This window comes from Sander lucioperca, chromosome 12 (genome assembly GCF_008315115.2).
Source record: "Sander lucioperca isolate FBNREF2018 chromosome 12, SLUC_FBN_1.2, whole genome shotgun sequence".
Classification (NCBI taxonomy): domain Eukaryota; kingdom Metazoa; phylum Chordata; class Actinopteri; order Perciformes; family Percidae; genus Sander; species Sander lucioperca.
The window spans coordinates 1-23,518 of NC_050184.1; the positions used below are offsets into that span (position 1 = coordinate 1).

General features: G+C 43.0%; 1 protein-coding gene across 1 annotated transcript; it reads right to left on the minus strand.

The window, feature by feature from the left end:
• Positions 1–5,003: 5,003 nt before the first annotated feature.
• LOC116039869 (acetyl-coenzyme A synthetase, cytoplasmic-like) lies at positions 5,004–12,576 on the minus strand. Its single transcript, XM_036008119.1, has 5 exons — positions 12,433–12,576; positions 12,053–12,121; positions 9,862–10,038; positions 7,161–7,235; positions 5,004–5,449 (listed from the first exon to the last, which is right to left on the minus strand). The coding sequence occupies exons 1-5, from the start codon at positions 12,512–12,514 to the stop codon at positions 5,322–5,324; spliced, it is 531 nt and encodes a 176-aa protein (XP_035864012.1). The 5' UTR covers positions 12,515–12,576; the 3' UTR covers positions 5,004–5,321.
• Between the last annotated feature and the right edge of the window lie 10,942 nt (positions 12,577–23,518).

Here is a 23,518-nt window from a genome sequence, read left to right on the forward strand (position 1 = left end):
CTTAAGTTTACCAGAACACAAGGATCAATCTGAGATGAAGACTTCAGTTAAGCAAAGTTTACTGAGTCCAGTACAAGAGTTTCAACACAGCTGTGGGTTCACAAAAACAGAGTCTAAGTTTCCCCTAGCAACAGACATCAAGTCGGAGCCCGGTCCACCAGGATCTCGGTTCGAATGAACTCCGATCTAAGCTTTCCCTCTGTCTTTATTCTCTCCTCACATGGGGGTTTCTTCTAGTTTCTAGACAGAAACTATTATTTTCACAATCACACACACCACTGTACTTAAGTACCAAAAGGCTGTATCTGTACTCTACTGGAGTATTATTTTTTTCTCCTACTTCTGCTTTTACTTGAGTACATATTTTCGATGAGTTTGATACTTTTACTCTGATAAATTCTTTATGTGCTGCATCATTACTTGTTAGGCCTACTGTTGTGAATTCCTCACGCTACGGAGACTGTGTAGGTTACAGTGTGTGTAGTTACGGCTACGTTAGTTACGTACGCTAATTACATAAGTTACGTAAGAAATCCCCGAGATCGCATCGTGTTTCTATTCATTACGGCGGTTGCCTGTTTAGAAGTCAGAGACGATGTAAGTTTGTACTCTTTCTATTTAGCTATTGTTGCAGCAGATGAAGCTGTTTCTGAGTTGTCTCAGTCTGTAATGAGTACTGAATGTTAACCGTTTGACCCTGTGATGTGAAGCTGCTAGTTTATCTGTATTTTGCTAGCTTGCTAAGTCATCACACTTTACTAGCTACTGTGTGATAAGTTTTTTGGGGCTTTAATCGTTACTATGCTGGAGAGGATGTTCATTTTACTTGCACAGTGTGATAATTGTACATTTTATTTCAGTATTTAATAACCCACTGTTGTATCAGATAATAGTAGTTATAACAGCTGTGACATTAATGTACCTTTTTGGGTTTATTTCAGAAACTTCCTTCATATATCCAGCAATATGTAGCTTGTGACTGCCTGTAACGCACCATCTTACTACCAAGTAAAAAGTTGAACTCCACCTGGTGACTCGTGCTCTCTGATAGGAGCCCTGAAGCAGCTAATACACATCAGCCAGCATTCACAGGGTTAAAATCCCAACAATTATAAAAATGTTACGAATCATTCCTTGCACTGCTGCTACAGCCAAAGGAATTGTGAGTGTCCTTTAGGCTAAACATTTGAATTAATATAAACAATATGATATTCAAACTGTTGACTGCTTCCTACATAACACAATACTTGTACTTTTATTTTCAGTACTTGAGTAATACATTTTAAAATAAACTACTTGCAATACTTAAGTACAAAGCATGTTGAATACTTTAGTACTTCCACTTAAGTATGGTGCTTAAAGAGCACTTCAACTTCTACTCAAGGCACTTTTTTTGAGAGAGCACTTGTACTTTGACTCAAGTATAGGTCTCTAGTACTTTATACATGTCTGCTGGTACACAATGCACTCTTATGCCATAAAAGGCTTAAACTATAGTTAAAGGCTTAAGCTTAACCTTCTATGCGTCAGAGACATTTCCTTGAACGACTTCCTCAATGACTGCACACAGCTAATATTCTACACACATCAAATACTTTTTTTTAAAAAGACGAGCCAGTGACAGAGGATGAGAGTCAGTAGTCATGTCCATTTACTGTCATTGCATACACGTCGATACAGAGAAACGAAAACAACACAAAACTAGGGATGAACAGAGAGAAAAACAAAAAGATACAAACAGCAAAATTCTCTTTCCTTCACCCGTGTTGTTACACAAACACAAATAAAAGCTTCTAAATCAAATAAGCAGCTGCACTTTTCTCAAACATTAGATACAATTATTAGCGCCACACACCCTGCCGCACTGTTACTTTAGTTGGCACATCGAGACACAAACGGCAACAAATTCAAAAAGATAATGAAATCAGTGTGAGGTCCTGCTTCGTCACACTGAAATGATATCATTCTCACAATCACAGACGTCGTCTACGTAAAAACTAAGAGAAACCTTTAAAGCCCCCCAAAATGAGCTGAGTTCACGTTTAGCTCGATTTGACTCAATTTTATGTTTTGAATGGTACATTGCTTCAACCTTGACTTACTTTAAGTTAAAGACACAGACTGACTGACACTTTCTCCTTTAATATCTAAAACAAAAACCACAAAAGGATGGAGGAAGTGATATTCTATATTTTTCTTATTGTACACAAATCCTGTAAAAAGATCCAAACCAACAATGAGGGCTTGTAGTTAACAAAAAAAAAAGGTATTTAGATCAGGGATGCAATTAATCCAGGATTCGGCTTCGGCTGAATATTGGGCTTTTTGACGGGGTTGGGTTTCTGCCGAACCTTAGAATTTTTTCCCAGTGAACCGAACCCTACGCTTGCACTACGTGCACTACGCTGGTCGACGTAATGACGGCGCCGTTGATTACGGGAAGGTGTTTACGTAGGTGGAGCGTTCAATGCAGCAGGCTGTGAGAAAGTGGAAATGGAACTCGTGAGCAGAAAAAGTGTAGTTTGGCAGAACTTTCAGTCAAAAGAAGGCCATTCAAGTCCAGCTACATGTTCAATTTACAATGCTGATTAGTCTGGTGGTGGCGAGGACCCTAAACTATACACAACATCACCGCTGTTACAACATCTGGTATGAAACATCCGGAAGAATACGAGTTGTGCATGAAGGAATCTACAGACAGCAGCCAAAATGCAGCAACTTCAGGTACGGCAAAGGAAGGACAGTCACTGTTTACTTCATTAATGAGTTTACTGTGTTCATGGACTGAGGATGGGACGAGGATTCAGTATTCGGTTTCGGCAGAATCTTAACCAGTGGATTTGGTATTCAGCCGAACCCCAAAAATCTGGATTCGGTGCATCACTAGTTTAGAGCCGGATGAACACCTTGTTGGTTTTGGTCTTTTCATGAAATATGTTGACAGACACTCATAAAAACCATAGAAAACCACCAGCCTTGTGCCTTAGCATTGATTTAACAGTCTTTACTGTGTCATTTTAGAAATGTACCGTATCAGGATCCAGACTTATGAGCTCAGTCAACTCCAAAAAAAACCGTTCAATTCAATTCATATGCTCACATAATTGCAGCCGTTTGAGATGTTTTTTTTTCTTTGGTACCTTATTTTTATCACAGAGTGTAAAGTCAGACTTCTAGACACATTCTCCGTGAGACCTGCAGCGGGTTTGGGGCGTTTAGAAGAGTCTCCCGAACTACAAGACGCTGAACACACGTTCCCAGTTTCCACTAGGCTGAAAGAAGAGCCCAATCACGTCTCTGCAACTCAAACAAAAAAAAAGGAAAAAGAACATACAAGCGTGCAGACACACTAACAGACACACCCAACACATCCTATGTTAAACATTCGCTGGAATAAAAAACCCAAAAAATTACACAAAACTACATGTTTTTTTTTGTTTTTTTAGAAAATTACAATTCAGAAATTAAAACTAGTAGAAATGTTGAGCGTTCTCAGATTTAGTTAATCATCAGTGTACAGAACAGTACTATGGCAGCGAGCGAGGGGGAGGAGGCAACTTGTTGTACAACTACAGGGGGCAGATACAGGTAGCACTTCACGTTACCTTTATTCCAGTGTGGAAATGTTTTGACTTTAAAGGACAATTCCGGCGCAAAATTAACTTAGGGGTTAATAACAGATGTGTACCCACTCTGTCGCTCTCTGGGACATGTTTTCATGCTAATCAAATGTGTTTGTAGCTTGAAACAAGCTAGTGCGGACCGCTGATTAGCTTACAACAATTTATACCACTAAAAAGGCTCAAAATATCACCACACTTCATAATGAGGGTCCCTACATGTAAACCGAAGCATTGAGAACATTGTAAGTGTACAGACAGTTTATTAAAAAGATTATAAAGACAGTCACGTTTTCGTATACAGGCGGCCGCCGTCTTGGGAGCTACTGTCTTTATAATCTATCTTTTTAATAAACTGTCTGTACACTTACAAAGTTCTCAATGCTTCGGTTAACATTTAGGGACCCTCATTATGCTACAGTTGAAGTGTGGTGATATTTTGAGCCTTTTTAGTGGTATAGATAGCAATTTGTTTTTACTTTCCCTGTGCCCCGAATACTAGCGTTGTAAGCTAATCAGCGGTCCACGCTAGCTTGTTTCAAGCTACAAACACATTCGATTAGCATGAAAACATGTCCACAAGTGGGTACGCATTTGTTATTAACCCCTAGGTTGTCCTTTCACCACCGGAAAACTATTGTACTGACACAAAACTACCATTACTGTATCCTTTTACTGAGCAGTTAAGTAGCAGATATTGCTGTGTATTTTTGACTAAACACTAGGATTAGGGGTGTCACGATTCAACTTTCGAAGTTTAAGGTCACACACAATTCAATATAAACCTTTTTTTTCTCAACAGGGATGGCAATTCTGCAGTAAGAGCCACTAGATGGCAGAAGGGAGAAACACTGAGTTTCTCAGAGTTTACAAGGTGCAATTGAATGCACTATTAGTTTGATGAGATGCACATGAATGCACCATGGAGTCCCGTTGAAACCCACATGCTTTACCTTCGCTGTTTGATTCCATTACTCTCTCACGGGGAAGGCTAAATTTATGTTGCCACGCGGTGACGTCAGGGAAGCCAGTTCTTCCAGGTCTTCCAGGCTACCGCTAAGCTAACACTACCCTGTGTCTTTAGCTGCATGCTACCAGCCGGTAAGCTAACGTTACCCTGCGTCTTTAGCTGCATGCTACCAGCCGGTCTGTTGTTTTCTATGGACGCGCGCAAGTAGGCGAGGCTGGTGAGAGAAAAAAAAATACTGCAGGAACGCTCATCCTGCTTTAGATTTTGAAATTGAGAGCAAAATCGTGACCCCCCCCTGACTAGGATAAAACCAAAGGAAGTGTTACCCTGTTCTACCTCTTCCACACAGTTGGACTGCAGGACGGTCTTTCCCAGAAACAACCTCTGGCTTCTTGCTCTCATACACACCAATGCCTTGTTTTCTTTTTAAACAGCAGCAACTCTGTCTGCTTCTGGAAAACATTAAAACCAAATGACTGATGTTCTTATTAATTCCTACACTTTGTTTGTTGCTCTTAAAGTGTTTACTACTTCTGCCAGTAACCAGACAGATGTTCAAGGCTCTGCTGCACACTGGTCGTACTCATCAGGAGCTAAAGGTTGTTTATTGGACAACACCCAAGTTCATTGTGTTTCTCCTCCTTCTCTTCTTCCTCTACCCCCCTGGGTGTGTTTGTGGCCACCGCCGCGCAGCTGCAGCTGGAGCCTCCCTGCGAGGATCCTGGAGGCCGTCACACGCCGACGCAGCATCGGTTCTGGAAGAGATGCTCGACCACCGAGGAGTCGGCCAGCGTGGAGATGTCGCCCAGGTCCCTTTCGTCACAGGCGATTTTGCGGAGCACCCGTCGCATGATCTTGCCTGCGGAGAGCGGAGGGCATTGGTGATGATGCTGCATTTGTGTTTGTTGACATAGACTAACGCTTTGGCTGCATTGAACGTGCAACGTAAGAGGACTGTTCACGGAGCGGATGTGCCGCGGAAAGTATCTATTAACTGGCTACACCTGCTTCGCACACACACAGCGTAGGACTGTGTGATTCACAGGCGAGACGGAGAGCTTTTGCTTTGGGATTGTTGTTGCTCTTCAGTTTTTTGGAGTCGGCACGGCGCTGTGAAATGTCAATTTTATTGTCCGCTGTTATCAAATGACGCAGGTGAAGGAATCAAGAAATAAAAACCGCCACTCTCAAAACCAAACTGCCGATACACTTGGGGACTAGGGGTGTGATGAGACCCTTAGATCACGAGACCGAGACGAGATTTTAACACCATTTTAAAGAAAACTTCAATTAAGAAATAGTCTTTACTCAGAGAACCAAGGTAACAATGTAACCAAGCGTTTCATGGCAGCAGTAAACAAGGAAGTAGGCTGCTCTTGTATTGATTTATAACCATTTAAAGACGAGGGGAGAACATTTCTCTTTGTTTAATATCATTAAAAGTAAAGTTAGGTGTGGCCGGATTGGCTCGGTGGGTGGAGCAGGCGCACATATACTTCGAGTTTTATGCCACGACGCAGAGGTCCAGCGTTCGAGTCTGACCTGTGACGATTTCCTGCATGTCTTCCCCCTCTCTCCCCCCTTTCTCACCTAGCTGTCCTATCCATTAAAAAAAAAAAAAAAGAGGAAGAGAGCGATCTGCCGAGTTAGCGCCACACTGAACTGCACGCTGCAGTCCGTCTGTGTGTGTGTGTGTGTCAGGCGAGAGTGAGAGAGCATCCGTACCCTCCAACGTTCTAACGCTGGGCACTGACGAGTAGGGTTGGGTACCGAAACCTACGCAACCGGTAGGAATCGGAGCAGATTAGAACGCAAATTTCGGTTCCTCATTTCGGTTCCACTTAATGTGTCGACTGAAATATTTTCCCTGTCGCTCTGAAACGGATGTAAAAACTACGTGCCTCAGGTTTACTTATTGTATATTTAAGTACTTTAAAACGTTAATATATTGTTAAATTATACTAACTATAAAACAGCCTTCCTTTTTCAATTTTTCAAGAATCGGTTTAGGAATCGGAATCGTTTTGAAAGTACCGGTTCGGCATCGGAATCGTAAAGATCCAAACGGTACCCAACCTCTATCATTGACATTAAATCATTTCCTGTCTATCGGTAGTTTAATTTAAAGGAAATATAGACACTGTATAATCCATTTCTGTTTAAAAGCCTCATGTAAAAAATATAAATAGAAGACTATCCTATTTTTACCATTGTAAAGCGGATCTACGTGGTGTGTACGCTCCACTTCCGCTGCTCTCGTGTCCGGTGTCGGCAGTTTCATTGATTATAGAGGGAGTGTAGTGTTGGAACAGCCGCTCCGCGTATATTATGTGTGCACTGTGGCCGGCCCGTAAAAGGACGACAGATAGTGGATTTTTAAAGGCCGGTATAATAACGACGGTTTGGAGCAGAAAAAAGCTGAATCTGCTTAAGTCCAATATCAAGTCATTTGAAAGAACTGTATGGAGTCATTGGGGTGCAATAAAAAGGAATAAATATGTAAAAGAACAAGAAAAAAAACAGAGATGAATTATAAGCATTATTATTTATTTGATCAGTTGTATCTTTACCAGATCTGGTCTTGGGGAGTCCTGGAGCATTCTGGATGAAGTCTGGCGTAGCGATGGCACCGATCTTCTCCCGCACTGTGAACACCACAAAACAACAAAATCAACTCAGAATCTGACTTCCGTGAAGTGTCACTGAAAACCAGGTATTACTATAGAATAAAAATGCCTCAAAAGAATAGAGTCTCCCGTCGCCACATAACGCTCACTTTTTCTTGCCCAAACTTAAGCCGACTCACAGTCACCTATTTTGGGTAACTGAACCACCAACTTCCGCTGACCTGACGGAGCACCATGCGGAGCACCGTAGCCGATGTCGCGGAGCTCTGTAGCGCAGGGGTCTCAAACTTGCGGCCCGGAGGCCAATTGAGGCCCGCGGGCTGATATTTTGTGGCCCCCCTACTTGACATCAAAATTTAGTGTCAGTGCGGCCCGCGCGTTGTTCTGAAACGCACCTTTTTGCTGAGTCGTTGCGTGTGCTGCGCTTGCGGGCGCGGCACTTACGGGCTACCATAGCTAGTCTCGTGACTGCAGCGTTTGTTGTCAACGGTTGTCAAGCTAGCCAACCGTGAAGTACCTGGGGAAGTATCAACGTTAGTCACTTGGTTGAAACGTGTTCCAGAGTGACGGAAAATATATGCCATCACCCAGTTCCAGTCACGTCTCTCTCAAAACGTGCCGTGAAGAGAAAGCACACAATTTCACAAAAGCACAGGCAATTTCAGTGAAAGTGGGAGACGGAATATTTTTTCTATCGAGCACAGGAGCACCCTTACATGTGTCATACGCACAGAGAAAGTTGCGGTGTACAAGGAGTATGACATCAGACGTCATTACTCAACTAGACATGCTGAGGAGTATACAACATACCAGGGAGATGAGAGAAAGAACCGGGTCGCCAATCTTAAAAAATGTCTATTGAGGCAACAAGATTTATTTAAGAAAGCAAACAAAGAATACTTTTGTTGAATACTTGACGCGGCCCAGCCTGACCCACACTCTGCCTCGAGCGGCCCCCAGGTAAATTGAGTTTGAGACCCCTGCTGTAGCGGCTCAACACGTCTACTAACTGCCGCTGATATGACTGAGCTGTGACGGAGGTCTGTAGCGGCTTAAACAACTAGCAATTTTTTTTTATTACCGCTAGCTACTACGAAGTAGAGCCCGACCGATAAAGGATTTTTAAGGCCGATATCGACACAAATATTTGGTGATTTCAAAATCTGATATTCTGATATATCGGCCGATATACTTTTAAAAAGAAAATCCAGAAACTCGTAACAAAACATAAACAGATTTCCCTAACATTAGTTATTTGTAGTTATTTATGAGTCCTCACAAAAATAATATGATAATGCAGTTTAAAAATAAACTTGTTTGTTTTATTGTCAGAACATCAAAATATATTCAAGTTCTGATAAATAAAATGTATAAAAAATACAAATTTAAGATATGAAATTTAAAGGGTTAAACACGTGTTGCCAGCAGGGACGCTGTAGAGCGCCCTCTGATGGACAAACTACGCAACGCCAACACTCAGAACATGGTTGAAGGGGGTTTTGTCCGTTTTTATTTAATTTTTTAAAATATTCATTTATCAGCCGTTATAAATGCCGATACCGATAGTTTGGAAAATGCCTAATATTGGCCGGCTGACAAACCATTAACAATGGTAGGGGAAACGTGGGCGCCGATTCAATTTGTATTGCGATTTTATTTATTGAGATTTTCTTTTCCTTCTTTAGCAAAAACAAAGGTTGAATAATACACTTTATAGAGAGAATATATCATGAGACACGAGAAGAATGAACATCACATGTCAGTCTGACATTTATTTAATTTGTAAAGAAGAACATAACGTGGATCTTCTGCATTTTCTGCTATCGCTGTTTTGCTGGAAACAGATATGATGTAGTCGCCGTCAACGTTACCGTAGAAACAGAACATATTTAGGGGAATCATTGGTAAAAACAAAAACAAAAAACTCAATTCTAGGGAAAAGAATCGATTTTAAAAATTGTCACACACTAAAAAAAGTCACAATACATACGATTTTGGATTATTTTTCCCACCCCTAGACACAACTACATAAACTTTGGCAGAAATTGTTGGGAAAACTTTCAATACCATCATATCATATTCATATCTGTGCAGTGGGATCAGGGATTAGTGTTAATCCTCCTGTTGTCCTCGGGTCAAATGGGACCCATTTTCAAAAAGTTTTTAGATCAGAATTTGGGTTTCTTTCAACCAAATTGTCAAAATAAATAACGTGGATGGGTCCATAAAACGCTCTTCACAAGTAAAATAAATGATCAGATCACTTTTTATTGAATTTGGGGGAATTTATTAAATTTTATAGCATATGGAGAAAAACAAATTATGAAAGAATGTCGAAAAGAACAAAAACTTCGAAAGAATCACAGCAAAAATTTAAAAAAAAAACATCGGAAAAAGTGAAAAAAAAAAAATTTTAAATGGCAAAACATCGGGAAAAGCGACAAAAACATTCATTAAAAATTTGATTTTTAAATTTTGACCCAGAAAACCAAAAGGTTGCATGGTCGACGGGAAGACAACACAAGGTTTAATTGTATAAATCTCTTTAATGTATTGGCGTTTCAGTGGAGACTCTTCCTCCCCGACAAAAATACAATTATAAACACATTTTAATGCACATTTCCCTAACAAAGTCTCTACCAACCTTGTTTTTTGAGCTCTGCCTCCAGCGTGCGGCTGTACGTCACTCCATCAGTGAGCGTTACGAAGCAGTAGAGGCTTTCTCCTTTGACAGGATGAGGTCTGCCCACCACAGCGGCCTCGGCGACCGCCTCGTGCTCCGCCAGAGCCGACTCCACCTCCGCTGTGCTCAGTAAGTGGCCTGGAAGGGACAAGAGAGCCACAATGGGAGGGTGGGTAAAGGCCTTTTTACAGTCGTCGTTCCTGACCTGTCGCGCGACAATGGGACATCAAAATGACGTCGATCTCGCTGGCGCGCCAGGATTTAAAGTGCGCTACGTCTATCACCCTCATTTGTTTCACGAGGATATTGAACTCACAATATTTATGTCTGGCGTTATTCAAAGGACGCACATTCCACCTTCTTTTTCTTTGTTTCTTTGCAAGCAGGCTCAAAAGCAGCTGTTCTTCCTCATCCATTGTCTCCAATATCATCTTAGCCACTGTTGACATTGATTGACGTCAATGCTGCTGCCAGTTCTGCCGTTGTTTACCTTTTTCTTCTTCTTCTAGTCCGTAGAAATATCAAAGTCGGTAGCCTTTCCTCATTAGCGCCACCTCTGTTCAGGAGAAGACTGCAACTAGTGTCGCGACCACCACGCGCGAGTATAAACAGTTACGGCGCTCCCATGACGTCACACTGGCACACGACAGGTCGGGAATGGCGAGTATACTACACGTTTAACAGATCTTAGAATGGAAATCTTCACAATTTATCACGGACAAAAAGTTATTTCATCAGTTTAGTTTAGTTCATTTCCATCACATAGATACACAACATCACATAAATGGTCAAAAAACCAAAAACTAAGTGTGACATTAATTCATACCGTGTCATCTTAACTCGTTTATAATCAATACTGACCTTAAAGGTTATTACACCTAGCCTTTTTACATTCTATTTTATTTCTATTTTGTTGTTAGGCCCCTCAGAATCTTATTCAATGTATTATTATTAATTTCTGTATGTTCTACACATATTACATACTACCACACAAATTATGTGAGGAAGACAAAATAAACAAAACGCATTCCTATTCATATACACATTGCTATTCATGCCTCACTTTTATTTTACAGTCTGCAACCATCCGATTTTCGACTTTATACATTATTTGCATTGTTCAGGAATATAGGAGCCACATGTTTCTCCTGTATGTTTATGGTCTCATTTATATTATTCATTGATGACTATATTATGCACTGATATTGTAGGTGGTGGGCGTGTTCACCAGTGGCCCGTATGGCTTAATCTGGCACATTTACCGTACATGTTGTACTCATGTTGATTAATGTGCGTTGTCCCTTTTAAAGCTACTTTGTGTAAGAATTTCTCCCATCTAGCGGTGACATTGTATATGACAACCAACTGAATATTACTTTCTAGCCCTTCCTCCTACGGTGGCCGAACCCGAAATTAGCTCCTAGTATCTCCATCATTTACACGCAGCTGTTCTAGCCACTCCAATATTAACTTTGGTCTTGTCGCGTTGTCGTTTTAATTCTCTTTTTCGCTTCCCTGGCGAGTAATCTCCCCCTGTTTGGTCATGAAACAGATGGGGAGGTATGTCCCTCTTTGGCTAATGTATTATAAAGACGGAGGTATGTCCCCCTTTGGCTAATGTATTATAAAGATGGAGGTATGTCCCTCTTTGGTTAATGTATTATAAAGATGGAGGTATGTCCCCCTTTGGCTAATGTATTATAAAGATGGAGGTATGTCCCCCTTTGGCTAATGTATTATAAAGATGGAGGTATGTCCCTCTTTGGCTAATGTATTATAAAGATGGAGGCGCTACATGGCGGCCGTCATTCGAGCGACTCGCCCGTATGTATTCTGAATGATTCTGAATGTCAGATTCTACGCTTACGAGAATACTTTGATTAGTTGGTGGAAGTAATTACACATGAATGAGCACATATTTGTGAAAGAACAAAGGGGTTTTTGCTAAGAATCAACTCAAAAAATTACACAATGTAGGTTTAAAAAAAGAAATCTAAATCTAAAATCTATCTACCTTCCGCTCCTACAGTTAAACTCTTTTCTGACGTTGTTTTTATCAAAAAAAGACAGATTACCAACAGACACACACCAAAGCAAAGGTTTATCCTAATTTAGGTGATCTAAATCAGACAGGCTCAGCGGTCGGTCTTACCGGAGACGTTGAGCATGTCGTCTATCCTCCCCGTTATCCAATAGTAGCCATCCTTGTCTCTACGGCAACCTAAACATAAAAGAAGTTAAGTTCAAACAAGTGACTGTAGTTTCACTGGGAGGTGATGGGAGTTCTTTCAAACTTAAAATAAAGAATAATAGACCATAAATCGTGTACACAAACATAACAAATATTCAAAAAAAGTAAACAATAATATTCGATATAATGAGATAATTAGATGAAATATGAATTAACGTGACACAAGTACAAGAAGCAGTCTAAAGATGTTGGAAACAGATACAGATTTAAAGTAATAAATACAACAAATAGCATATGAAGGAAACAAAGAACTAAACAAAAGGAGATGGGGTCTCTCTCACCGTCTCCCGTGACGTAGTATCCAGGAAACTTCTTGAAGTAGGTGGTTTCAAACCTCTGCTGGTTTCCGTACACCGTCCTCATCACGCCGGGCCACGGCTGTTTGAACACCTGTTGGAACGCAGAAGATGCAGAAAGAGATCAGCATACACAACCAATCCGCTTTCAGTGGAGTTCAAGCCGCTCCCTGCTGGTCATAGATATAGATACCCTAACGTCAGAACCAACCGAGCAAAAAACTCATTCATTCCCATGGCAATAATCCAATTAAATAAGACGTGGGGAGGGGTATGACTGGAGGAGGAATATATGTGAAGTACTGTGCAGTAGTTTCACTTATTCATGACATTAGGTCTTTTAGGGAAGTGCAACACACTCCTTTTTACTGTATTCTAGTTATTGATGTGTGTATGTTATGTGTTAGATAAATAGTGCTGGAGATGTCTGGTTCAATGTTTGTGTTGTGGTTTATGTGTCGATATGCCTGTACTGGGCATCAAATTGCCTCTCGGGGACATTCAAGTTTTCTAAGTCTAAGTCTGCACTTTTTAAGACCTTTATGAATGAAATGTAAGACCTATATCACGACATAAATGTACAACGCAATGCAGAGTCACAAACGTACTTGCAAGGTAAATAAATGTATTCAAATTGAATAGAAGCGACAGAGTAATAGTGATCTCTACATATACAGCGAATTATATTTGGACGAGCGAAAGAAAGAACTACAACAAAATAATAAAAATCATTTCAGTGAGCATTAGAGGCAGTGTTACACGGACATAGGGAAATTAAGACCTGTTTAAAGTTATTTAAGAGCTAGAACACCACACTTCAGCTGATTTAAGGCTGAAATTTTAGATTTTTTTAGACTTTTTAAGAGGTGTTGAGACTTTGGGTGATGTTTCCTGTATGTACATTGGGTGTCGCTGTGGTATTACCGGGGGCAAGGTTAGAAAGGTAAGCTCCACATTGTTGTCGGCAGGTGTTTGGCCCGGAAGGGCAAATGGTTTTTGACCGCTATCGCTGTGACACTGAACGCTGTGATGCTGGAGCACATTGACGCCAAAACCTTTGTTCAAAATGCTATTTTATCGTTTATGGATTTAACGCTATGGTGCGTAGTAGAGGGCTGCATTGGGATTGGGTCCCACGGGACCCAACGCAAATCTCGCGGGAGCGGGCGGTTTTAACTTTGCTGTGGGCGGGAGCGGGCGGCTAAAAAAAACACTGCGGGATTGGGATGTTGCCTGGAACCCCCCCCACGCCAGCAGAAACCATAGATATACATATATACTGACTGAGTATATACTGTATAGGCCATCTATGAGCAGACACCAGCGTGTCTGAGCCTCCGAGGACGGGGGAGCTCCGAGCCAAGGCTCCGTCCACCGTCCGCCCGCTCCCTCATCCTCTGCTCCTTCCTCCCCCTCTCTCCCTCTCCTCTCTCCCTCATCCTCGGCTCCTTCCTCCCCCTCTCTCCCTCATCCTCGGCTCCTTCCTCCCCGTCTAACAGCAGCAATACCTGCCTTCTTTGCCTGCATCTTCTCCCTATTAACCTATAAAATTACGTGTTTTCTCAGACGGGAGAAGACACAACATCAATGCATCTCTATTACTGTGCGGGCATACATTTTTGAGTTTTGCGGGTGCGGGCGGGAGTGGACGTACACATTGTGGGAGCGGGCGGGAGTGTAACACACATGTTGCTGGTGCGGGCGGTAATGGTCAGAAATTTGCCGGGAGCGGGATTAAGAAAACAGTCCCGCGCAGAGCTTTAGTGCGTAGTTTCTGTCTCCCCCATGAGGATTTCTAAGTAATGACAACAAAACTGTCAGCGCGTCCACATGATACAAGCGCACGTGACATTGTTGACTATCAGCCTTTAAGGTACTTCAGGTAATGTCTAAATTTTGGCCCCTCATAGCAGTTTGAAAAAGACATGGAGGACAGCCCCAGGACGTTACAAAAGCCCACAAATACACAAAAGTTATTCATCATCCTTTCTCTAAATTATGGGTAAATGTGGCTGCCAAATAGGTCTGAGGGGGGTTTGGGGGGTTCTCCCCCAAGAACATGCAATGCATTCATCAATCACCTACTCGTCAGTCACCTATGGAATGATGCAGGTTGCACCCACATAGATCGAAGTGCTGCCCCCAGATGGTGCGCTGGTCAAATTGCGGTTGAAAAAAACTAAATAAAACGGATGACGAGTCGGACTAGGTCCCACGTGAAATTAAGACCTCCTTATCGTAAATTCCAGATTAATTAATCGATTAGTTGTTTGATCTATAAAAATGTCAAAACATGGTGAAAAATGTGGATCAGTGTTTCCCAAAGCCTAAGAGGACGTCCTCAAATGTCTTGTTTTGTCCAAAACTCAAAAGATATTCAGTTTACTGTCACAGAGGAGAGAAGAAACTAGAAGATATTCACATTTAACAAGCTGGAATCAGAGAAATCAGATTTTTTTTTAATAAAAAAATGACTCCAACAATTAATCGATTATCCAAATAGTTGGCGATTAATTTAATAGTTGACAACTAATCGATTCATCGTTGCACCACTAAACGTCAGCGTGAGTTCACAACAGATACAAAGAGAGACAAACTGTTAGTACAAATTTAACACAACTCAGAATTTAGTTTATTCCAGCGAGTTTAGACGGTTCAGAAAACACAAGTAGCTCTTTCCATCTTTTAAGAGGAAATGTTGTCTCTGTAGAACAAGTTCTTACACTTCTGTCTAAATGTTGATCATAATTCAGATTCTCCTGCTAAATGTTTCATAAAATCTTACAAATTAGTCAATCTGAAATGTCATTTTTAAAGCTGACAAATCATTAGTTACCAAAAAAAAATTAATTTGAGTTTCATTGTGTCAGCAGATACTATCGAGATGTTCGTTTGTTTCTAAATTAGAGGGGAAAACAAACAAGTTCTAATTATAATATTCATATAAATACATGTTTTTCATATTTTCATGTTCACATCTAATCTGAACCGTCAGAAATCACCGGAATAACCATAGATAAAGAACAATTGTTCTATATCTATGGGAATAACAAACTGCTGTTGCTGGGTAAAAACACTAAATCAGCAATAATAGTTTTCTTAAATGATATAAGTTAAACATTTACAGAATTATAGATTTAACCTTTGTGTTGTCTTTCTGCCCACAATGTCCTCTCGGGTCAAAAATAGAAAACTATTTCAAAAACATAACGGGAATATTTTCCCGTTATTTCTATGACTTTGACACTTTTTCTGACGTCTTTGTCCCTTTTTTTGGACACTTTTTTTCAATATTTTTGTCCCTTTTTTATGTTTTTATTTTTATATTTTTGTCCCTTTTTTGTCATTTTTTTCCCCGACGTTTGACACATTTTGTCACTACCACCAACTTCTAACCACTATAGTTTTACACTTTTTTTGGGGAATTCATGGCCAATAAACCTTGTTGTTTGAGTTAAAAAAGCTGAAATTATGAATTATTTTGACTAAAATTAGGAGGAACATAGGGTGCCTGGATAGCTCTCCTGGTTGAGCGTGCGCCCCATGTATTAAGGCTCAGTCCTTGACGCAGCGGCTGCGGGTTCGTCCTTTGCTGCATGCCATTCCCCCCTCTATCTCTCTGCTTTCACATCTGCAGCTGTCCTGTATAATAAAGGCCTAAAAGGCCCCAAAAAAAATCATCTTTAAAATCAAAGGAACGTGTGTTGATGGATAGTCAGAGACTGGTGTATGTCAAAGTTTAGTCCGTTTTTTTTCAAATGCTATAAAAGTGAATTAAACGTTCTCAAAGTTCAATGAAAGTAGTTATATATTTGTACTAACGAAGAGTGTTGAAGGGAACCATTACAGGTGCACGATTCAGAAAATGTCACAATTCAATTTGATATAGATTTTCAGGCTCAAGATTCGATTCAAAATCGATTTTCGATCTGTCTGTGTGTGTGTGTGTGTGTGTGTGTGTGTCTATGTCTATCTATGAGTGAGTGAGTGAGTGAGTGAGTGAGTGAGTGAGTGTGTGTGTGTGTGTGTGTGTGTGTGTGTGTGTGTGTGTGTGTGTGTGTGTGCGAGTGTGTGTGTGTGTGTGTGTGTGTGTGTGTGTGTGTGTGTGTGTGTCCAGGTCCCGTAGAGACATTTGTCTTAATGTTTAGCGACTGATTGACAACTATTGATAACTTGGGAAATGTGAATCGATTTTTTTTTGCACACCCCTAGGAACCATCCATGTTATTTTTGGGTAATTTGGTTAAATAAAAAACAATATTTCTGATATAGAGATTTTGAAAAGGGGTCAAATTTGACCCGAGGACAACATGAGGGTTTAAAGCACCACAAGTCATGAAAGACAACACAATAAATGCCCCTTAAAAAAGAAATTATGTTTACTGTTTTTACCGTGCAGCGGTGATGTGAAAAGTCTGCTGTGTGGGTGACATATTCCTTTTTAAAAAGCAAAAACAGAAAAGGTGTTTAGGAGGTTTAGTGGAGGGAGGAGGGAATGAAAATACCTGCGGAACAGGGCGCGTTTTCTTTACTCTCCCTGTCTGTTTCTCCTGCTGGACGGGAGGGGAGGAAAGGAGGAGGAGGAGGAGGAGAAGTTAATGAGGTGTTGAGTGGTTATTTAAAAAACAAACAAATTAAAGAACACAAAATTAAAAGAAAAACAGGGTCCACAAGGTCACCTCCAGTTGAGAAATTAAGGGACGTTGTAGGAGCTTTTCCCCGAGATTGATTTTGCAAAAAAGAAAAGAAGAAATGTTAAATGTGACGCTACGAAGATCCACAACAACAAAACATAAACAACAGCTGAGGAGGAGTCAGTAACAGTCCATGTCGGGTAGATGCAACAGATTAAAAACAGAATTCAGAGGCATCCACCCGTCTCTAACTTTATCAACGTGACTGATGGAGAGAAACGGAAATGAATGAAATGAAACGTATGGATAAGGATGGCTTGACTCTGTATTTGTCTTATTGTCAACAAATTCCATGACAAGACGAGTGGTGGGAATCACCTCGAGCCCGACCGATAAAGGATTTTTAAGGCCGATACCTATTCAAATATTTGAGGATTTAAAAATCCGAAATTCCGATATATCGGCCAATATATATTTAAAAAAAATAACAATCCAGAAATGCAGAAAAAAAACAGATTTCCCTAACATTAGTTATTTGTAGTTATCAGTCCTCACTAAAATAATATGATAATGCAGTTTAAAAATAATAGTTTGTTTAATTGTCTCAACAGAACAGAGGAACATCAAAATATATTAAAGTTCTGATAAATAAAATGTATAAAAATACAAACTTAAGATATGAAACTTAAAGTCCTTTGAACAAATACACAATAACAAAAGCAAAAATCAAAGAGTGATGCCAGCAGGGAGGTTGTAGAGCGCCCTCTGGTGGACAAACGACGCAACGCCAACTTTCGTCCGTTTTTTTTGTTTTTTTTTAATATTCAATTATCCGAATCATTTGTCATTTGTCATTATAAATGATTCTCATGAATGAATTTTTTTTTTAAATCGGCCATTATAAATGCAGGTACCGATAGTTTGGAAAATGCCTAATATCTGCCGATAATATTGGCCCGGGCTCTAGAATCACCGGTTACCTAACGTATCGTCGTGATATTATCTGTATCGGGGGCCGTGTATCGTATCGCTCCCAATACAGATAATATCACGATACCGCTATCCTGTGATAATCAATACGTTGCTAGACAATCCTATGATGATAAATCACGATATCGGTCTAACTATGAATACTTAAGGCCCGTGAAAAGTCCAAACTGGTAGAAAAACAGCACAATTCTGCAGCACAAGTTTTTCAGTCTGTAAATTAAAATGACAACTATGGAGCAACTCTGGCTCTTCCTCTTTGGCTCTTTAACTTAAGTTGAAGTTTCCCTCGTTCGTGTGTTGACTTACGGTTACACTTTACTTGAAGGTATCTACGTAAGAGTGACATGACACTGTCATGAACGTGTCATAAACATTATAAACAAGTCATAAACGTTTATGACGTAACGCTTCGGTCATTAACCCTCCTGTTGTCCTCGAATCCAATTTGACCCATTTTACAAAGTTTCTAATATCAGAAATTTGGGTTTCTTTCAAACAAACTGTCGAAGAAAAACAACGTGGATGGTTCCATACGACGCTCTTCACAAGTTAAATAAATGATCAGTTCACTATTTTAACAAAATCTGGGTGTTTTATTCAATTTTATAGCATTTAAGGAATTTTTTTTTAAAAGAATGTTGAAAAAATTGACCAAAAAAAACCTTTAAAAATTGCAAATAAACGACAAAAACGTCAGGGAAAAAAAAACATCGTAAAAAGCGACAAATACGTCAAAAAGTGTTTAAAAAGACGACCAAAACGTTAGAGAAAAAGTTCTACATTTTGACCCAGAAAAACTAAAAGTTGCATAGTCGACGGGAAGAGAACACAAGGGTTACATGTCATTTGGTTTTTGTCATGACAAGTTAGGGTTAAGGTGCTGACACACCAACCAGACGGCCGACCGTCGGCAGAAAAGCCAGTCGGTCTGATCAGTCGGGTCCCCGAGGTCCAAAAAATGCCTCAAAACACACTGAGGAGACGCCGACTTGAGCGTACGCTCAGCGCGTGCTCGAAACGTAATACGTCTTAGAGCTGAAGATCTTTGCCCGAACCCGACGGGACCCGACGGGTTCGGTCTTAATTTCTATCATGTTACACGGGCTCGGGCTTGCGCTCCTGGTTGCGCAGTAAACGAGCGGTCAGGTGAAGCGTTTCGATTGGCGTGTAAATGGATGCTGAGGAGGTGAAACAGAGGCTGGCTTCTGGAGGACTTATTTTATTTCTTTGTTCCAACTTCCAACTGGCCGATAGCCTCCGTTAGTCCATCCATCCATCCATCTTCGTCCGCTTATCCGGTCTCGGGTCGCGGGGGTAACAGCTCCAGCAGGGGACCCCAAACTTCCCTTTCCCGAGCCACATTAACCAGCTCCGACTGGGGGATCCCAAGGCGTTCCCAGGCCAGGTTAGAGATATAATCCCTCCACCTAGTCCTGGGTCTTCCCCGAGGCCTCCTCCCAGCTGGACGTGCCTGGAACACCTCCCTAGGGAGGCGCCCAGGGGGCATCCTTACCAGATGCCCGAACCACCTCAACTGGCTCCTTTCGACGCGAAGGAGCAGCGGCTCTATTCCGAGCTCCTCACGGATGACTGAGCTTCTCACCCTATCTCTAAGGGAGACACCAGCCACCCTCCTGAGGAAACCCATTTCGGCCGCTTGTACCCTGGATCTCGTTCTTTCGGTCATGACCCAACCTTCATGACCATAGGTGAGGGTAGGAACGAAAACTGACCGGTAGATCGAGAGCTTTGCCTTCTGGCTCAGCTCTCTTTTCGTCACAACAGTGCGATAAATTGAATGTAATACCGCACCCGCTGCGCCGATTCTCCGACCAATCTCCCGCTCCATTGTTCCCTCACTCACGAACAAGACTCCAAGGTACTTGAACTCCTTCACTTGGGGTAAGGACTCATTCCCTACCTGGAGAAGGCACTCCATCGGTTTCCTGCTGAGAACCATGGCCTCCGATTTAGAGGTGCTGATCCTCATCCCAGCCGCTTCACACTCGGCTGCGAACCGATCCAGTGAGTGCTGAAGGTCACAGGCCGATGATGCCATCAGGACCACATCATCTGCAAAAAGCAGCGATGAGATCCCCAGCCCACCGAACTGCAACCCCTCTCCACCCCGACTACGCCTCGATATCCTGTCCATAAATACTACAAACAGGATTGGTGACAAAGCGCAGCCCTGGCGGAGGCCAACTCTCACCTGAAACGAGTCCGACTTACTGCCGAGAACCCGGACACAGCTCTCGCTTTGGTTGTACAGAGATTGGATGGCCCTGAGAAGGGACCCCCTCACCCCATACTCCCGCAGCACCTCCCACAGTATCTCCCGGGGGACCCGGTCATAGGCCTTCTCCAGATCCACAAAGCACATGTAGACCGGTTGGGCATACTCCCAGGCTCCCTCCAGGATCCTTGCGAGAGTAAAGATCTGGTCCGTTGTTCCACGACCAGGACGGAATCCGCATTGTTCCTCTTCAACCTGAGGTTCGACTATCGACCGAACCCTCCTTTCCAGCACCTTGGAGAAGACTTTACCAGGGAGGCTGAGAAGTGTGATACCCCTATAATTGGCACACACCCTCTGGTCCCCCTTTTTGAAAAGGGGAACCACCACCCCGGTCTGCCATTCCTTAGGCACCGTCCCAGACTTCCACGCAATGTTGAAGAGGCGTGTCAACCAAGACAACCCCTCCACACCCAGAGCTTTAAGCATTTCTGGACGGATCTCATCAATCCCTGGGGCTTTGCCACTGTGGAGTTGTTTAACTACCTCAGCAACTTCCACCAGGGAAATTGACGACAATCCCCCATCATCCTCCAGCTCTGCCTCTACCATAGAGGGCGTATTAGTCGGATTTAGGAGTTCCTCAAAGTGCTCCTTCCACCGCCCTATTACCTCCTCAGTTGAGGTCAACAGCGTCCCATCCTTACTGTACACAGCTTGGATGGTTCCCCGCTTCCCCCTCCTGAGGTGGCGAACGGTTTTCCAGAAGCACCTTGGTGCCGACCGAAGTCCTTCTCCATGTCTTCTCCGAACTTTTCCCACACCCGCTGCTTTGCCTCTTTCACGGCAGAGGCTGCAGCCCTTCGGGCCCTTCGGTACCTTGCCACTGCCTCCGGAGTCCTCTGGGATAACATATCCCGGAAAGACTCCTTCTTCAGTCGGACGGCTTCCCTGACCACCGGTGTCCACCACGGTGTTCGTGGGTTACCGCCCCTTGAGGCACCTAAGACCCTAAGACCACAGCTCCTAGCCGCAGCTTCAGCAATGGAAACTTTGAACATTGTCCACTCGGGTTCAATGCCCCCAGCCTCCACAGGGATGCACGAAAAGCTCCACCGGAGGTGTGAGTTGAAAGTCTGTCGGACAGGGGCCTCCTCCAGACGTTCCCAATTTACCCGCACTACCCGTTTGGGCTTACCAGGTCTGTCCAGAGTCTTCCCCCACCCTCTGACCCAACTCACCACCAGATGGTGATCGGTTGACAGCTCTGCCCCTCTCTTCACCCGAGTGTCCAAAACATACGGCCTCAGATCAGATGAAACGATTATAAAATCGATCATTGACCTTTGGCCTAGGGTGCTCTGGTACCAAGTACACTTATGAGCATCCCTATGTTCGAACATGGTGTTCGTTATAGACAATCCATGACTAGCACAGAAGTCCAACAACAAACAACCACTCTGGTTTAGATCAGGGAGGCCATTCCTCCCAATCACGCCTCTCCATGTGTCTCCATCATTGCCCACGTGCGCGTTGAAGTCCCCCACTGGAGCCCCATATAGGACTCCACTCAAGGTCTCCAAGAAGGCCGAATACTCCGAACTCTTGTTTGGTGCATATGCACAAACAGCAGTCAGAGTTTTCCCCCCCACAACCCGCAGGCGTAGGGAGGCGACCCTCTCATCCACCGGGGTAAACTCCAACGTAGCGGCGCTCAGCCGGGGGCTTGTGAGTATCCTCACATCCGCCCGGCGCCTCACACCCTGGGCAACTCCGGAGAAGAAAAGAGTCCAACCCCTATCCAGGAGTATGGTTCCAGAACCGAGACTGTGCGTAGAGGTAAGCCCCACCAGATCTAACCGGTAGCGCTCCACCTCCCGCACCAGTTCCGGCTCCTTCCCCCACAGAGAGGTGACATTCCACGTCCCCAGAGCCAGCGTCTGCTGCCCGGGTCTGGTCCGTCTAGGCCCCTGACCTTCACTGCCACCCATGTGGCAGCGCACCCGACCCCAGCGGTTCCTCCCACAGGTGGTGGCCCATTGGGATGGAGAGACCACGTAGCTTTTTCGGGCTGTGCCCGGCCGGGCTCCGTGGCAAACCCGGCCACCAGACGCTCGCTGACGAGCCCTCCATCTGGGCCTGGCTCCAGACGGGGGCCCCGGGCTTCCTCCGGGCAGGGTCACTCCATCTCTTCCTCGGTCACTCATAGGGTTTTTGAACCATTCTTTGTCTGGCCCCTCACCTGAGACCACTTTGCCTTGGGAGACCCTACCAGGAGCATAAAGCTCCAGACAACACAGCCCTCAGGTTCATAGGGACACACAAACCTCTCCACCACGATAAGGTGATGGTTCCAGGAGAAGCCTCCGTTAGTCATGAATAAATTATGTTAAAAGAATGTATAAATTACTCATTCTTGGCGGAAAACAGCTGTGTGCGTGCGGCGCAGTCTCTTTTTTCTTTCTCTCCCTTTTCCGCCGAGTGGTGCGTGTGCCCGCTTGCGGTGTGAAGAGCTATTTTCCGACATGCGCTCTAATCACTGCTGATAGACGGCCTTTTGTACAGTCGGGCTGTAAACGGGTTCGGGCTTTTAAAAATCTGTCAATCAAAATGTACTGGTCGGGCTCGGGGCTTGTCGGGCCGAACTTTTAAGGCCCGATTACAGCTCTAATACTTCTCCATAGCAGCAGGCGGCACTGCTCTGTATTGTTTCCATTAACAGTCTGATTATTTCCCAGAAAATGAAAACCAGCAGCCGATAGGACGAACGTGTGACATGGGTCTTTTTTCTCCGGAAATTCACAGCCAGACTGTCATATCTCATATTGTACTAAAATAGTTCACCGAAACGTGTTTCTGAAAACATTTTAAGTGAGAAATAGGCCGTGCAGTTGCTGAATCTGTCTTCATTTCAGATCGACAAAGGTCAGTTTAAAAGATTTTTGTCAGATTTTGAGAGGCTCATCCGCTCGCCATTTCACACCGAACAGACTCGAGTCACCGACCTCGCCAGACGGTCCGACGGCCGATTATCGGCTCAGTGTGTCAGCACCTTTAGGGTTCATGTGTTCATGACAGTGTCATGTCACTCTTATGTAGACACCTTCAAGTAAAGTGTTACCAAACTTACAAAAAAACCCGACAGAAACGTCAAAAAAACAAGTCAAATAACGTTTCTTTTTTTAAACGCCATCTCGAGATGCCGTGAAGC

Coding starts and splice junctions, on each gene's coding strand:
- LOC116039869 (XM_036008119.1), bottom strand. CDS start 12,514: ATGAGGACGGTGTACGGAAACCAGCAGAGGTTTGAAACCACCTACTTC. Junction 12,122..12,432: donor ATACTACGTCACGGGAGACG/GTGAGAGAGACC, acceptor TTTTATGTTTAG/GTTGCCGTAGAGACAAGGAT. Junction 7,236..9,861: donor GGCAGAGCTCAAAAAACAAG/GTTGGTAGAGAC, acceptor TGGTGTTCACAG/TGCGGGAGAAGATCGGTGCC.